This window comes from Giraffa tippelskirchi, chromosome 4, assembly GCF_054371585.1.
Source record: "Giraffa tippelskirchi isolate mGirTip1 chromosome 4, T2T-mGirTip1v1.2.pri, whole genome shotgun sequence".
NCBI lineage: Eukaryota > Metazoa > Chordata > Mammalia > Artiodactyla > Giraffidae > Giraffa > Giraffa tippelskirchi.
Window position 1 is genome coordinate 114,565,414 of NC_137278.1, and position 17,851 is coordinate 114,583,264.

The following is a 17,851-nucleotide window of genomic DNA, read 5'->3' on the forward strand; positions in this document are numbered from 1 at the left end:
TTTGTTTTATTTAGATATTTTCTGTCTCATTAAATGCACGACAGAAGCTGAATGATGTTTCATCATATAATTTATTTGAGTAATACCCAGTTGTTCCTAGCCACTTTCAGTTTTTCACAGTTGTGGCAAGGAGTAGCCTGGTGTTTCACTGTCTGCGTACATCTTTAATTATTTCCTCAACATAAATTCCTGAAGATGAAATTCTAAGTGTTAATTTTCTTCAACAAAGAATAATTTTCTTTTCTATAGTTTGTTTTTTACATAGCTGTCATATTCTGGTATATAGTCTAACATCTCTCATTTGCATTTTCAACCTACAGTTGTCTTTTTAAATCACTTGTCAATTTACAGGATGATATCGTGTGGTCTGCGCTTGTGAGGTTGTTTGATCCTGTGAAATCTCCCAGATGTTATGCGATTATTGCCCTGAAGAAGCAGCAATGATTTCAGTTGAAGCAAGATATTAGGTATATCTGTTTGTGACATCTTTTGCTAATTTTGTTTTTCTAAACATTAATGCAATGTTATGTAAATATTTGAAAAACATTGTTATATATCTTAAATAGACAATAAAACAGTAGCTAACAGCAGAATGCCTTAATCCATTTTCCATTGTCAAAGCATACATTAATTTAAAAAAATTAAAACTCATGAAAATATTAGAAAAAGATTGACCTACATTTCTGAATTAGTACGTCCCTAGGACATTATAATCTGGGCCTTGTTTCCTGTTCAATATTAGAGACTTTTGCTATTTGCTGCATATCACATTTTGATGTTTTACTGACTTAACATACAAAAGGTATAGTTATACTTACAGTAAAACTAGTTGGTCCTGAAGATCATCAGCATTTTCTTTCACATTTTGGAAGTATTTTTTATGTTATCAGGAAGGAAAAAATCATGCTTAAATAAATACCCAGGAAACAGGCCAGATATAAAAAGTCCTTAATATGAAGAATATTTTATACTCTGTTTTAATCTAAATTACATGAGGAAATATTCTGTGTCCTTAATAGGCATCTTATAATTGAGATATTCACTTAAGGATTCTTTTTTTTTAATAAATTAATTTATTTTAATTGGAGGCTAGTTACTTTACATTATTGTGATGACTCTTGCCATACATTGACATGAATCAGCCACAGGTATATATGTGTCCCCCCATCCTGAACCCTACCCACCCCTCTTCCTCCCCACCCCATCCCTCTGGGTTGTCTTAGAACATCAGCTTTGGGTGCCCTGCTTCATGCATCGAACTTGCACTGGTCATCTGTTTTACAAATGGTAATATAAATGTTTCTATGCTATTCTGTCAAATCATCCCACCCTCACCTTCTCCCACAGAGTCTAAAAGTCTGTTCTTGACTCGCTTTTAAGGATTCCTGGGGCTTTGTATCTTACCAAAATAAGGGATGAGTTGGCACTTAATGAATCATCTGGTGCTGTGTAAAAAGTCAAACTAGGAAAAGCAGAAGTGAATAGGAGAAGACCAGTACTCTGCACAGAGTGGTGCAGAGTCCTTTCATTAGCAGAAAACTTGAGGTTTCTGATTTGCACAGAAGAAGTGGACAGGTAGGAGAAAAAAAAGTTTCCTTGATCTCAGCTAGAGACTGCATAAAATTTTTCCAGGAGAAAGAGTAACTGCTTTCTTAAATTTTAGAGTCTATCCACAGGTGAGAATAATTTTTTGCTTTGGGTTGTGATACTGAGTTTGTAGCTAGTATATATGTGAAAAGATCCTGATGCTGGGAAATGAATGTGAAAAGACCCTGGTGTAGTATATATGTGTGTATATATACTATATATATATATATATGTATATAGTGTACACATATATACTTGTGTATCTACATATATATATATATATGTATATGTATATATGTGAAGACCCAGATGTAGCCAGTATATATTAGAAAAGATCCTGATGCTGGGAAAGATTGAGGGCAGGAGGAAAAGGAGATGACAGAGGACAAGATGGTTGGATGGCATCACTGACTCGATGGACATGAGTTTGAGCAAGCTCCAGGAGATGGTGAAGGACAGGGAAGCCTGGCGTGCTACAGTCCATGGGATTGCCAAGAGTCAGACACGACTGAATGACTGAACAACAGCAACAACAATATATGTGAATAATCAGGTGCTTCGTATACTGAGTGAGATACTGGGAAAATTAGCCATTTTTTAAGCTCTTTATGGTGAGAGTTTTGAACATCTACAGAAGTGGAGAATAGATTATAATAAATCCCCATGTACTCATCACAAACTTCAATAATTACAAGCATTTACCAATCTTGTTTCATCAGTATACACATGAGCATGCACACATACACACTTGTCACATGTACCTATCTTCCCTGGAGAATTTTAAAGCAGATCTCCGGCGACTTGTTATTTTACCTAAATACTTTAGTGTATATTTCTACGTTAAGGTTTTTTTTTCATAGTAATCTATTACTTGTCCTCATTCACATTTTCATGATTGGCTCAAAATGTCTTTATATATTAATACATCAGTTGGTTCAGTTCAGAATCTAAACAGGGTTCACATATTTCCATCTGATTGACGTGTGTCTTTAGGTTGCTTTTTTATTCTCTTTCCTCATGTTGGTTCCTATATGAGTAGCTTTTTCAGGAGCAGAAAACCTTTCCAGGCTACTTTCTTTCCTTTCATAATTTTACTTCTATGTAAAATTTTAAACTTTTTTCTAAAGTCCAAATATTTATATAACATTCATTCCTCCTTATACTAAAGAAAAAAGAAGAACCTTATATGGGTAAATCTCTGTTTTAATATTCAGTTCAGTACAGTTCAGTCGCTCAGTCGTGTCTGACTCTTTGCAACCCCATGAATCGCAGCACGCGAGGCCTCCCTGTCCATCACTAACTCTCGGAGTTTACCGAAACCCATGTCCATTGAGTTAGTGATACCATCCAGCCATCTCATCCTCTGTAGTCCCCTTCTCCTCCTGCCCCCATTCCTTGCCAGCATTAGAGTCTTTTCCAGTGAATCAGCTCTTCGCATGAGGTGGCCCAAGTATTGGAGTTTCAGCTTCAACATCAGTCCTTCCAATGAACACCCAGGACTGATCTCCTTTAGGATGGACTGGTTGGATCTCCTTGCAGTCCAAGGGACTCTCAAGAGTCTTCTCCAACACCACAGTTCAAAAGCATCTATTCTTCGGCACGCAGCTTTCTTCATCGTCCAACTCTCACATCCATACATGACCACTGGAAAAACCATAGCCTTGACTAGACGGACTTTTGTTGGCAAAGTAATGTCTTTGCTTTTAAATATGCTACCTAGGTTGGTCATAACCTTCCTTCCAAGGAGTAAGCGTCTTTTAATTTCATGGCTGCAATCACCATCAGAAGTGATTCTGGAGCCCCCAAAAATAAAGTTTGACACTGTTTCCACTGTTTCCCCATCTATTTCCCATGAAGTGATGGGCCCAGATGCCATGATCTTAGTTTTCTGAACGTTGAGTTTTAAGCCAACTTTTTCACTCTCCTCTTTCACTTTCATCAAGAAGCTCTTTATTTCTTCTTCACTTTCTGCCATAAGGGTGGTGTCATCTGCATATCTGAGGTTATTGATATTTCTCCCAGCAATCTTGATTCCAGCTTGTGTTTCTTCCAGCCCAGCGTTTCTCATGATGTACTCTGCATATAAGTTAAATAAGCAGGGTGACAATATACAGCCTTGACGTACTCCTTTTCCTATTTGGAACCAGTCTGTTGTTCCATGTCCAGTTCTAACTGTTGCTTCCTGACCTGCATACAGGTTTCTCAAGAGGCAGGTCAGGTGGTCTGGTATTCCCATCTCTTTCAGAATTTTCCACAGTTGATTGTGATCCACAAAGTCAAAGGCTTTGGCATAGTCAATAAAGCAGAAGTAGATGCTTTTCTGGAACTCTCTTGCTTTTTCAATGATCCAGCAGATGTTGGCAATTTGATCTCTGGTTCCTCTGCCTTTTCTAAAACCAGCTTGAACATCTAGAAGTTCACGGTTCACATATTGCTGAAGCCTGGCTTGGAGAATTTTGAGCATTACTTTACTAGCGTGTGAGATGAGTGCAATTGTGTGGTAGTTTGAGCATTCTTTGGCATTGCCTTTCTTTGGGATTGGGATGAAAACTGACCTTTTCCAGTCCTGTGGCCACTGCTGAGTTTTCCAGATTTGCTGGCATATCGAGTGCAGCACTTTCATAGCATCATCTTTCAGGGTTTGAAATAGCTCAACTGGAACTCCATCACCTCCACTAGCTTTGTTCGTAGTGATGTTTTCTAAGGCCCACTTGACTTCACATTCCAGGATGTCTGGCTCTAGGTTGGTGATCACACCATCGTGATTATCTGGGCCGTGAAGATCTTTTTTGTACAGTTCTTCTGTGTATTCTTGCCACCTCTTCTTAATATCTTCTGCTTCTGTTAGGTCCATACCATCTGTCCTTTATCAAGCCCATCTTTGCATAAAATGTTCCCTTGGTATCTCTAATTTTCTTGAAGAGATCTCTAGTCTTTCCCAATCTGTTGTTTTCCTGTATTTCTTTGCATTGATCACTGAGGAAGGCTTTCTTATCTCTCCTTGCTATTCTTTGGAACTCTGCATTCAGATGGGAATATCTTTCCTTTTCTCCTTTGCTTTCCGCTTCTCTTCTTTTCACAGCTATTTGTAAGGCCTCCTCAGGAGCCATTTTGCTTTTTTGCATTTCTTTTCCATGGGCATGGTCTTGATCCCTGTCTCCTGTACAATGTCACGAACCTCTGTCCATAGTTCATCAGGCACTCTGTCTGTCAGATCTAGTCCCTTAAATCTATTTGTCACTTCCACTGTATAATCATAAGGGATTTGATTTAGGTCATACCTGAATGGTCTAGTGATTTTCCCTACTTTCTTCAATTTAATTCTGAATTTGGCAATAGGGAGTTCATGATCTGAGCCACAGTCTGTTCCCGATCTTGTTTTTGCTGACTGTATAGAGCTTCTCCATCTTTGGCTGCAAAGAATATAATCAATCTGATTTCGATGTTGACCATCTGGTGATGTCCATGTGTAGAGTCTTCTCTTGTGTTGTTGGAAGAGGGTGTTTGCTATGACCAGTGCATTCTCTTGGCAAAACTCTATTAGCCTTTGCCCTGCTTCATTCTGTACTCCAAGGCCAAATTTTCCATTTACTCAAGGTTTCACTTGACTTCCTACTTTTGCCTTCCAGTCCCCTATAATGAAAAGGACATCTTTTTGGGGTGTTAGTTCTAAAAGGTCTTGTAGGTCTTCATAGAACGGTTCAACTTCAGCTTTTTCAGCGTTACTGGTCGGGGCATAGACTTGGATTACCGTGATATTGAATGGTTTGCCTTGGAAACGAACAGAGATCATTCTGTCGTTTTTGAGATTGTATCCAAGTACTGCATTTCGGACTCTTTTGTTGACCATGATGTCTACTCCATTTCTTCTAAGGGATTCTTACATTTTAATACCAAGGAAACTATGTAGGAACTTCCCATTGTTTTAAAACATTGTCATAAATTGCATTAACCAATGAACCCTTCCCATTTTTTAGTAACCAGAGAGAAATGAGAGATATCAGTATCAAATCAGCATGAGATGATCTGTACGATCACACTGAGATAAGATGTCAGCAAAAGGAAAAGAAATATAATATTTCGGTAGGACTTTATACACACAAATCCCCACTGAACTGTATGTAGACCCTCATCTTATAAAAACTGCCATTTGAGAGCTCATTTACAAGTTGAACTAAAGAATGGTGCATTGGCAAGAGCACCAGTTCTGACAGTTAATTTCTGGGAGAGTTAAAGCAAGACTTTTAATATCTCAGAGCCTCATTTGTAAAGCGGAGAAGGCAATGGCACCCCACTCCAGTATTCTTGCCTGGGAAACCTCATGGACGGAGGAGCCTGGTAGGCTGCAGCCCATGGGGTCACAAAGAGTCGGACATGACTGAGCGACTTCACTTTCACTTTTCAATTTCATGCAGTGGAGGGGGAAATGGCAACCCACTCCAGTATTCTTGCCTGGAGAATCCCAGGGATGGAGGAGCCTGGTGGGCTGCCGTCTATGGGGTCGCACAGAGTCAGACATGACTGACACGACTTAGTAGCAGCAGCAGCAGCAGCAGCATTTGTAAAGTAGGGGTTTATTTAGTATTCACTTTATTAATGTTTATTGAATGCCCGTTTTCCCAGATGTCTCAGTGGTAAAGAATCCACCTGCCAATGCAAGAGACATGGGTTCCATCCCTGGGTTGGGAAGATCCCCTGAAGGAGGAAATGATGACCCACTACAGTATTCTTGCCTGGGAAATCCCATGGACAGCGGAGCCTGGCGGGCTACAGTTTATGGGATCACAAAGAGTTGTACACAACTGAGCATGCATGCATGCGTAATTGAATGCCTCCCATGTGTCAGGTATATGTAGGCACTGGCAGTGTGGAGACAAACAAGAAATGTCTCTCTCCTCAAAGAGTTCAGTGAGGAAGACAATAAAACTACTCATTACAATAATTAATACTATAATTACTGGGCACGGCTGAGAGAATCAGGGCACAGGATTCTTTAGGGCATCTTTAGATCAATACACTTGGGGGCAAGAGGGAATTAGTAATATTAGTACCATAATTTGGATTCATGTAAATTGTGTCCTTGCCTAAGTCACTTAACTATTTGGTGTACTTCAGTTTTCTCATCTGCAGAAATAACGTAAGAATAGAATTTACTCCAAGTATGTTATGAGGGTTAAAGAAATAAGTATGTGTCATTGAACTCCCCCAAAATATCTCCAGGCACCCTGTTTATCAAGCAAAACTAAGTTTATTAGAATTCTCTGCAGTAAGAGGAAACTCCTCCTGGAAAGTCTCTGAAGGGGAAGTCAGGGGGGAGGATATTTGCAGGATTGGAAAGTCTGGGCTCAAGTAGTTTAAGGTAGCTTTTTTAAGGTGGAGAGCAGACAGGGATTTGGGAAAGTTCCTGACCTGATACAAGTTTTATGGTTAGTATCTGTAGCAGGGTGAGGGTCTCCAGGCATGTCTTGATGATAAGTAAACTGTTACTTGATAAGTTAACTCTTTGCCAAGGTGAACAGATTGTTTATCTCAGATAAATTAACATATGGGAATTTCCTGAAACAAACAATGAAGTTATTTATTGGTTTACGGTCTTATCTTCCTTGGGAAAAGTTTTCTTGTCACGAATAAATCGTGTTGACACAGGTGGTGTCAGTTCTTAGACTCCATAGCTGTCAGATTAGTGCAGATGGTTGCAGTTCTCCTTGTAAAGTACTTAATTCCTGGCACATAATGCATAATATAAAAGCAATAGTTGTGGTTTTTAAATGTTCTAGAGGGAGACAAATGGAGCTTAACCGTCTTTAGAACAGTGATTTTTGTAGGGAAAAGTGTTTAGTAGGGAAAAAACAGTGATTGTATCTATAGGTATAAATGCCTAGAGTTATACAAAAGGCTATCTACACCACATAAATCTGATTGTTCTTTAATTTGTGTTTCTAGCTACTGTACATAATTATTATTATTATTATTATTACCCTCTTTAACATGCATAGTTATTCCAAAGTCTTTGCATGAGTCATGCAGTTTCATTTTTTCCAAGGTGGCTAAGAGCTAAATTGAATGTATTTTTAAATACATGTTTTTGGTTTTTTTTTTAATTGAAGTATAGTTGGTTTATATATTATATGCTACAGGTATACAATATAGTGATTACTAATTTTTAGATGTTATACACCATTTATAGTTTTTATAAAGTATTGTCTGTATTTTTGTGCTGTGCCAATCTGATCTCATCACTTCATGGCAAATAGAAGAGGAAAAAGTGAAATCAGTGATACGTTTTATTTTCTTGGGCTCCAAAACCTATGCAGGCAACTGCAGCCACAAATTAAAACATGCTTGCTGGTTGGTAGGAAAGCTATGACAAACCTAGACAGCATATTAAAAAGCAGTGACATCACTTTGCCAACAAAGGTCCGTATAATCCAAGCTATTGTTTTTCTAGTAGTCATGTCGGGATGTGAGAGTTGGACCAAAAAGAAAGCTGAGCGCCGAAGAATTTATGCTCTCACATCGTGCTGGAGAAGACTCTTAAGAGTCTCTTGAACTGCAAGGAGATCAAACCAGTCAATCCTAAAGGAAGTTAACCCTGAACATTCATTGGAAGGACTGATGCTGAAGCCAAAACTCCAATATTTTGGCCACCTGATGCGCAGAGTCAACTCGTTGGAAAAGACCCTGGTGCTGGGAAAGATTGAAGGCAAAAGGAGAAGGTGGCAGGAAAGGAGGAGATGGTTAGATAGCATCACCAACATATATGTGTGTGTGTGTGTGTGTGTGTGTATATGTACATACTTATGTTTATATATATATATATTATTTCTATATGCTTCATTTTTTTCTTCCAGTTTTATTGAGATATAGTTGATATCTAGTACTCTTTAAGGTATACAGCATAATGATTTTCCTTAAATTCATGAAATGTTTATCACATTATTTAGTGAACATCTGTCATTTCATATAGACACAAAATTAAGGAAATAGAAAAAAATGTTTTCCTTGTGATAAAATCTTTCAGGGTTTACTCTCTTAAAAACTTTCATATATAACATGCAGCAATGTTAATTATATTTAAGTTGTGTACTGTATTCCCTAGTACAATTCTTACTTAGCTTACAACTGAGAATTTGTACCTTTTGACTGCCTTCATCCAGTTCCCCTTGCCTTCCCTTTTAACCACAAATCTGCTCTCTTTTTCTATGAGTTGTTTGCTTTTAAAGTGTAATTTGTCTGCAGTTAACACTATGTTAGTGCCTGTTACACAACATAGTGATTTGATATTTCTATACTGGTCAAGATGATCACAATAACTCCAGTTACGATCTGTCACCATTCAAAGATATTACATAGTTATTCTTTTAATTTAATTTGAAGTACAGTTGATTTACAATGTATTAATTTCTACTGTACAGCAAAGTGATTGTCATATATATGTCATATATATATGTATATACATACACACACATATTGGAGAAGGAAATAGCAACCCACTCCAGTGTTCTTGCCTGGAGAATCCTAGGGACGGGGGAGCCTCGTGGGCTGCTGTCTATGGGGTCACACAGAGTCGGACACGACTGAAGTGACTTAGCAGCAGCAGCAGCAATACACACACATATATGGGCATCCCCTGTGGCTCAGCTGGGAAAGAATCTGCCTGCAATGCAGGAGACCTGGGTTCAATCCCTGTGTTGGGAGGACCCCCTGGAGAAGGGAAAGGCTACCAACTCCAGTATTCTGGCCTAGAGAATTCCATGGACTGTATAGTCCATGGGGTTGCAAAGAGTTGAACATAACTGAGCGACTTTCACTTCACTTCACTTCATATATATATATTATATAGATAGTGGTGGTGTATGTGCTCGGTCATGTCCCAGTCTTCGCAGTCCATGGACTGGAGCCCACCAGGCTCCTCTGTCCATGGTATTTTCAAGGCAAGAATACTGGAGCAGGTTGCCATTTCCTGCTCCAGGGGATCTCCCCAACCCAGGGATCAAACCTGCATCTCCTGGATTGGCAGGTGGGTTCTTTACTACTAGCACCATCTGGGAAGCCCATACACACATGCATTCTTTTTTATATTCTTTTCCATTGTGGTTTATCACAGGATATTGAATATATTTCCCTATGCTATACACTAGGACCTCTACATACAATCGTTTGCATCTACTAACCCCAGATTCCCAGCTCATCGCTTCTCCATCCCACCTCCCCACCCCACACTGTACATTTCATAACCGTGACTCATTTGTTTTGCAACTGGAATTTTCTACTTCTTCATCTCCCTCACCTATCCTCCCCCTCCCTAACCTGCTCCCCTCTGGCAATCACCTGTTTGTTGTCTATAGCTATGAGTCTATTTCTATTTAGTTATGTTTGTCCATTTCTTTTGATATTTAGACTCTAAATATAAGTGAAATCATTCAGCATTTGTCTCACTCTGACTTATTTCACCTAGCTAAATACCTGCCAAGTCTATCCATGTTGTTGCAAATGGCAAAATTTCATTCCTTTTTTAGCTAAGTAATGTTCCTGTGTGTGTGTGCACGCGCGTGTGTGTGTCACATCTTCTGTTTCCATTCATCTATTGACAAGCACTTAGGTTGCCTTCATATCTTGGCTATTGTAAATAATGCTGCAGTGAACACAGGGGTGTATATATCTTTTTAAATTAGTGTTTTTGTTTTTTTCCTATAAATACCCAAGAGTAGAATTGCTATTATCATATGGAAGTTACATTTTTGATTTTTTAAGGAACTTTCGTCTGTTTTCCATAGTGGCTGCACCAGTTTATATCCCCACCAAAGTGCACAAGAGTTCCCTTTTCACCACATCCTCACCAACATTTGTTATTTGTGTTCTTTTTGATGATAGTCATTTCTGACAGGTGTGAGGTAGTACCTCATTGTGGTTTTCTTTGCATTTCTCTGATGGTTGGTGATATTGATCATCATCTTTTCATGTTCCTTTTGACTATCTGTATATCTTCTTTGGAAAAACGTCTATATAGATCCTCTGCCCACTTTTGATTGGGTTGTTTGGGAGGGATTTTGATGTTGTTATATGAGTTCTTTGTGTATTTTTCAATATTAACCCCTTATTGGATGTCTCATATGCAGATATCTTTTCCCATTCAGTAGGTGACCTTTTCATTTTGTTGATAATTTCCTTTGCTGTGAAAAAGGCTCTCTATTTGATGTAGTGCTATTCGTTTATTTTTGTTTCCTTTACCTAAGGAGACATATCTAAGAAATACTACTAAGATCAGTGTTAAAGAGCTTTCTTCCTTTGTTTTCTTCTAGAATTTGTATGACCACAGGTCTTACATTTAGGTTATTAATCTATTTTGAATTTATTTTTGTACATGATTTGAGAGAGTAGTCCACTTGAATTCTTTTGCATGTAACTGTCCAATTTTCCCAACACCATTTATTGAAGAGTCTGTCTTTTCCTCATTGTATATTCTTGCCTCCTTTGTTGAAGATTAATTATCCATTTAAGTGTGGGTTCATTTCTGGATTCTGTTCTATTCCATTAGCTATGTGTCTGTTTTTGTGCCAGTACCATATTGTTGTGATTACCGTACCTTTGTGATATTTGGAATTAGGGAGGATGATGCCTACAACTTTGTTGTTCTTTCTCAGGACTCTTTTGGCTATTCAGGGATTTTTGTTTTTTCATACAAATTTTACAATTATATTTTCTAGTTCTGTGAAAAATGCCACTGACATTTTGATAAGGTTCCATATGCTATATTTTTTAATTAATTCATTTTATTTTTTGGCTGCATTTGGTCTCCATTGCTTTGTGTGGGCTTTCTCTAGTTGTGGCATGTGGGAGCTGCTCTCCAGTTGCAGTGCATGGGGCTTCTCATTGTGGTGGCTTCTCCTGTTGTGAAGCACAGGTTTCAGTAGTTGTAGCAAGCAGGCTCAGTAGTTGCAGTTCGTGGGCCCTAGAGCTCACTGGCTTCAGTAGTTGTGGCATGAGGGCTTAGTTGCTCCACAGTTTGTGAAATCTTCCAGGAAGAGGGATCAAACCCACGTCCCCTCCATTGGCAGGCAGATTCTTAAACGCTGTGCTACAAGGGATGCTGTCCTCCCATATGCTTTAAATTTAAGAAGTATACATTTAAATAACTTTGGAGTCAAAGAAGAAAGTGGAAATGAGAAAATATCTTGAATAATAATGAAAATAATTGAATTATAATTTAAAAAATTACAATTTTTGATTACACATAATTGTAATTTTTGTTACAAATTACACATCAAATTTATGAGATAAGCTAAACCATAATATAAGGAAACATTAGTTGTGAATAATATTAGAAAATAAAAGACCAAAAATCAAAAAATTAGTAATTAGTGGAAGGAAAATACACAGAGAGATAATTAACACCTCCAAAGTTGGTTTTTAGATTAAAAAAACTGACACAACTCTGGCAAGAGTAATCATTTAAAAAAAAATAAAACATAGGAATGTAAAAGGGGACATCACTATAGATCCTACAGAAATTAGAAATGTAGTTAGAATAGTATGAACTGCTTTATGCCGATACCTTTGAGCATTTATATATAATGGAAATTTTTCTCAAAGAAATGCAATATGCCAAAACTGCTTAAGAGGGAAAATAAAACACGGATAATCATATAACTGTTATATTGAATCTGCAGTTAATCCTCTATTAATTCCCTACATCTCAACAAAAGTACTTTGTGGATGTTAATTATAATTGTTACCCACTGTCTTGTTGGTTTACAAGTAAAAGTTGAGGAGAAAGATTTCAAAGCTATTAATAGTTCCTAAATTCAGGAGTTCATAATCTAGTCACTGAAACACATATGTGAGGCATATGGAAGAGTGAGGAGTTAAATAATGACATACCAGAGGAGACAAAGAAAGTGTCTACATAGACACACAATGCTTTACCACGAACTGTGTCCTAGACTGTGGCCTTCTGTCCCATTCTTCCCCTTAACTATAGTTTATTTTAGGTTGTTTTTAAATGTGGTCAGTGGAATGGTTTGTTTTCATGGAGGAAAGGACTGTTTAAGAAATAATCTGCTGTGTGAAATATGTGCTCTGGTTAACCTGTGACCAAAGGAACTGAAAGTCTCCAAACCTCCCTGATGATTTGTACTTGGCCAGTGATACTACTGGCTACATGTATGGGAATTTATTAGTTGATGTATTTATCTCAGTGGATTGCCTCGTTAAGTTTGCAGGTGTTCTGTCAATGAAAGACCTTTTTTTTTTTAATTGTACTGTTTTTATTAGAATTTTCCAATGCACAATCCAGAATATGAGAGTTAACACATTTCAGCACAAAAGAAAGTAGCATGTATTTAAACCTTATGGGAGGAAAAGCTTTTAACTTGTACTCAGACAGTTATGATTGAACATGTTGGATTTTAGAAAAATAGAGAAAGTGTGCAAACTCCAACCTAAAATTCAACACATTGCTTTCCATTCAGTCAGCATGGGGTTTGGTGTGCATCAGCTAATCAGGTTGAACTAAGTGCACACATATTCTGAGTGAATTGCCTTCTCAGGAAAGAATCCAGTCTTCTAATACTGCTACAACTCTTTCAAGAAAAAGAGTTGATGGTGGTTTTGCATTGAGCAAAATATACTCCAATAATGTGTTTCAAGGGAAAGATAAAACAGTTCCAGATCCATTTGATTATAACAACAGACATCTCTGGTGCTCTGGTGACTTCAGACCATTTCCAATTTTAGTAGACAATATAACTGTGCAGGTAAACCTCTGTGAATAAATGCATAAGGGACAGATTTTTAAATCACAAAAAAATGTTAGTGCTGTATTTCCAGTTTAATTCAAAAAGACAGAAACTAAAATTGAAGGCAAAAGAGGGTTCATTTTTAATGTATAGGATGTTGGCCATCTTTCTAGTATATAAACAATGTCTTTCAAGTCTCCACATTTACATTCATGTTACCAGCTTATACAACATTTGGTAAGTCATTCCTTCACAGCAGGTCATACTGTACTGAGGAATGATATTTAGTAGTTTTGAGGGTCGACATTTACAGTGTAAGAACTGAAAACTTTTGCAAGGTAAATGGTTTTCTTGGATAACTTTTCTCTTATTAATAGCAAATAGTTATTGCTCTTAAAAATAAACAAATTTGAATTTTTTAAATATGCTTCATATTTTAGATTTCTAGCACAGTTTTAATATCCGCTTTTGTTAATGATATTACTGGTAATGTGTTTTCATTCTAATAAATTGGTTGCAGATGCTCAAAGAAGAAAGGATTTCATTAAAATTGCGGCTGTTAGTAGCATACCTCCTACCTTTAAGATTAATGAAACAATAGTAAATTCAACCAAAATCTCCTTACTGGTCTATTATTATGAAAATTAAAACTTTATGTCTCTTGGAGTTTTGTTTAGTTAAGGAAATAAAGCAATGTTACAGAGCTTCTGAAGGTGATAGTAGCCTAGTGGAGTTACATCAAGTATACATTTATGTCCTGATTTTTAGATTCTAAACTGTCTACAAGATGCAAATGCCTGAGAAGGAAAGGATAGCAGTTTGTGTGGACTAAAATAGAAATGCCATCTTGGAAAAATAAGAAACAGACAACCAAATCTAATTTTTCCAAAAACAGTGTATATGTGTCTCTGATCAAGTAAGATATATATAAGTTCAACATAACTTTGTTGTTGTTTAGTCAATAAGTCATAAAAAAAAAAAAATAACTCTCTTGTGACCCCATGGACTGTTGCCCACAAGGCTCCTTTGTCCGTGGAATTTTCCAAGCAAGAATACTGGAGCAGGTTGCCATTTCCTTCTCCAGGCAATCTTCCTGACCCAGGGATCAAACCTGCATCTCCTGCATTGACAGACGGATTCTTTACCACTCAGCCATCTGGGAAGCAAAACTTTATTGAACATCTATAACTGGATGTTTTAACACTTAACCTAAATTCTCGGAGCAGAAAACTAATTCAGCATGCGCTGGGGATATAGATTGTTAGTATCAAAACAGTAGTCTACACCCAAGGTGCAAGCAGTAATACTTCAGAATAGTTCAGCCATTCTTCTTTCATTCTAGGGACTTAATTGTTATCTTAAAAGCATAATGATTTCAGTGCTTTATAGTTACTTACAAACTTCCTTTTTGTTCTTTTCTTTTGTCTAGCTCTGCGGTCTCCAGACTTTGGTGAGCCAAAGAATTAAGATATATACTACTATATATTCAAAAGTAAACAAACCACCATGTAAATTTCCCATAGAAATATATTCTTAACACATTTAAGAGATCTTTCAGCTGTTAGTAGGTTTAAGAAAAAAGATTCAATGATAACAATCCCACTGACATTCCAAATAATGTATTTTGTTTTTACTACTTTCTATAATAGAGTCATACTTAACTTTTATTATCTCATAAGTATATGAAAGTTAAAATCAGAACTTTGCAATTTAAAGTTAAAACTTACAGCCAAGGCCACTTTTGAAAGAATTGAACACCAATGATAGTGGTTAGTTTTAACTTGCCTAGGAAGATCAATGAATACCAAGAAACTTCCTGCCCATGGTATTAATTTTAATTTAAAAATGAATCTCAAGATATTTACTAAAAATAGACCTAAAGTAATTGCTAATTATTTAATACCAACTACTTTGACATTTTACATGTTGTGTATACAAGGGCCACCCCAAAAGAATCAGAGTGTGGGTTTTATTAAGAGGCCTGTACATGAAATTTGAAAATTCCAAAGAAAATTTCAAAAACAGCTAACCAAATATATAACTGACTGCACAGCATAATGTTAGAGCAGTAACATTCCAAACAGCTTGTGGGCATATAGCACTGCTTAAAACTTCAACATATGAGTTAAAGAGTGTATTTCTTAGTTATCAGTACTAATCTTTCTGGACACCAGAGTGATAAGTTAAAGTTGTAAGAAAATATTCCAATATATAACACTTCTTCTTACATTGAAGTCCACATGAATGGCATGCTTACATGTCCAAAGATTAGCTTCCAGCCATAGAAATAATATGGGAAGCAAAGACTAAGCCGGAAATTGCCTGCATCACATTTTTTTTTCCTTGAAGTAAGCTGAGCTTAAGAGTCCTATTACTCAGAAATGGACTCTGCAGACCACCAGCATCAGCATCACCTGGGAACTTGTTAAAAATGCAGAATCTGAGTCCCTACCCCAAATCTACTCAATCAGAATCAGTATTTTTAAGGAGATCCTGAAGTGCTTAACATTTGAGAAGACATACTCTTTAAGGCTCCTCTGAGATACTTCTGTGCCCAAGAACACACAAGACATTGCCAGGCCCCATAGTGTCTGCTGCATTTCAAGGTTAGGGAACGTGCAGGTCCCCAGGGGACTCATTCACAGATCTGCCCTAAGTGGACCACATCTTGACTCATGCACAAGAGGTCTGTATCTAAGAAGGTCAGAGCTCCCTACCAAAGAATAAATACAAAGGAGACCAGAATTTCACAAATCCCTTCTTAGTGCAGCTAACTTTTAACAGGCATTACCCCAACAAGACTTGTTAATAAATTTGGGGATTGAATTGTGGAGTTTTTTGCAGCCACTTTTCAACTGACTATGGCTGTCTTTTTAATATAATGTCAAACATTTAATTTGAGAGTAAAATTTAAGAATGTGAAAATGCTCTGTGTTACCTGTATATCTACCATAAAACTCTAACTTATATATATATAGATTAGGAACAACTCTTCAGAAGGCCTTCATATCTTTTGATAGACTCTCTACATTGTATACTGTGCTTTTCCTGTTTATCTCTGATTATGATATCTTTCACCCATGTGATCTTTTCATAGAAATAAAATTAGCAAGCCAGTAGGCATTGGAATTTGCACAGAATTTATTTAAAAAGTCAAGATACAGTGAGTCTTTTGAGGCAAACTAATCAGGTTCCTGGGCTAAAGCTCAAATTGCTCTAACATACAAGCTATCATTTGTACAAATCCATGAGAAATGAATGAAGAATTTGGCTCTCAAATAATATGGTCATGCCATTTAGAACGTTTTACTCTCTTTTTGTTAAAAAAATGAAAATATAGTTAAATTACTTATATTTCCACCACCAAGTAGTTATTTTTATTCAGTTCAAATGTATTTATTATTTACATTTGCCTTAACAGTCAACATGCCATTTATGTTCTGCCTCTTTTACTTAACATTATGTAAGAAATGTTTCCCCATGATTCTACACTGCCTTCATCATGACTATTTTTAATGACCTGAGCCCGTCCTAATGACATTTACTCTGTTTACCCATTAGTTTATTATTAGACTTCCAGCCAGCCTCTTGCTGTTGTGCCTAGGACTACTGCAAATGCCTTTGAACACATGACATTATTCTTTTCTTCAGTCATTTACTTTCTATGAATATATTCCCAGAAGGAAAATTGCTAATTTAAGGTTAATAATACTATTAAATGCATTGTATACATTAACTATTTAGGAACTCTACTTTTTCTTGAGTCAGGGATGAATTTCCCTTTTTTAAGCAAATATATGGGACATTTGGATTTAGTTATTTTCATAAAAGTTGCCAGCTTGGGAAATCATTGATGTTTAAACATAGAATCCACAGACAATTTCATAACAATGAACTGCAAACCCTGAATAGGCTCCTGCCTTGATATTTATACATAAAATACAAGGAAACATAGGCAAGCAATATACTAGTGACTAGACAGAAACCAATTCAGATAACTGAAGTCTGCATAAGTGGGCCAATAAATTAAACTCAAATATACCCTCCAAAAATGCACAAATGACCAGTCACCAAATACAAAGAGCTTTTCTATGTCCCTTATTTGATTATTTTTTAAAAATAACCTACAATTTATTCTTTCCTGCAAATCCTGTTTTTCTCCACCCAAAGTATCCACCTCGTCTAGTAAATGCTAAAGCATATAGTTTAACTGGAATTATGAACAGACAGAGAAGGCCAATTTAAACAGACATCATAATAAAAAAAAAATTTTACCCCACTTACATGTATTAGTTAATAGATGTCAAAATGGCCAGTTTGACAGGAAGAGAAGAAGGAGCCACTTTAGTTACAGATTTCATGAACTCTGCCCCCCCCCACAATAGTTCCTCTTATATGCAGTCCAAAGGTGTTGCATAAGCCCCTTCCTGGCAAGCAGGGATACATCATCAATTTCTTTGACAGTTCTGAAAGTCTACTCTTCAAATTGCTCTTTCACCATTGTGGTCTCCATGGAAGCTTCCAAT

General features: G+C 36.9%; 1 protein-coding gene across 13 annotated transcripts in view; it reads left to right on the forward strand.

The window, feature by feature from the left end:
• METTL25 (methyltransferase like 25) overlaps nt 1-17,851 on the forward strand; it is a 316,231-nt gene that overhangs the window by 109,446 nt on the left and 188,934 nt on the right. For 9 of the 13 annotated variants that reach the window (XR_014083323.1, XR_014083325.1, XR_014083322.1 and 6 more), the window contains exon 12: nt 352-467. Coding sequence is in view for 6 of the 13 variants with exons in the window: in XM_081594867.1 (XP_081450993.1) it covers nt 352-444 (93 nt within the window). In the remaining 7 variants the exon portion in view is untranslated. Of the gene's footprint in view, nt 1-351; nt 591-14,754; nt 16,240-17,851 lie in introns of those variants that run through there. The other 4 variants (XM_081594868.1, XM_081594866.1, XM_081594862.1 and 1 more) reach the window with 2 other exon arrangements.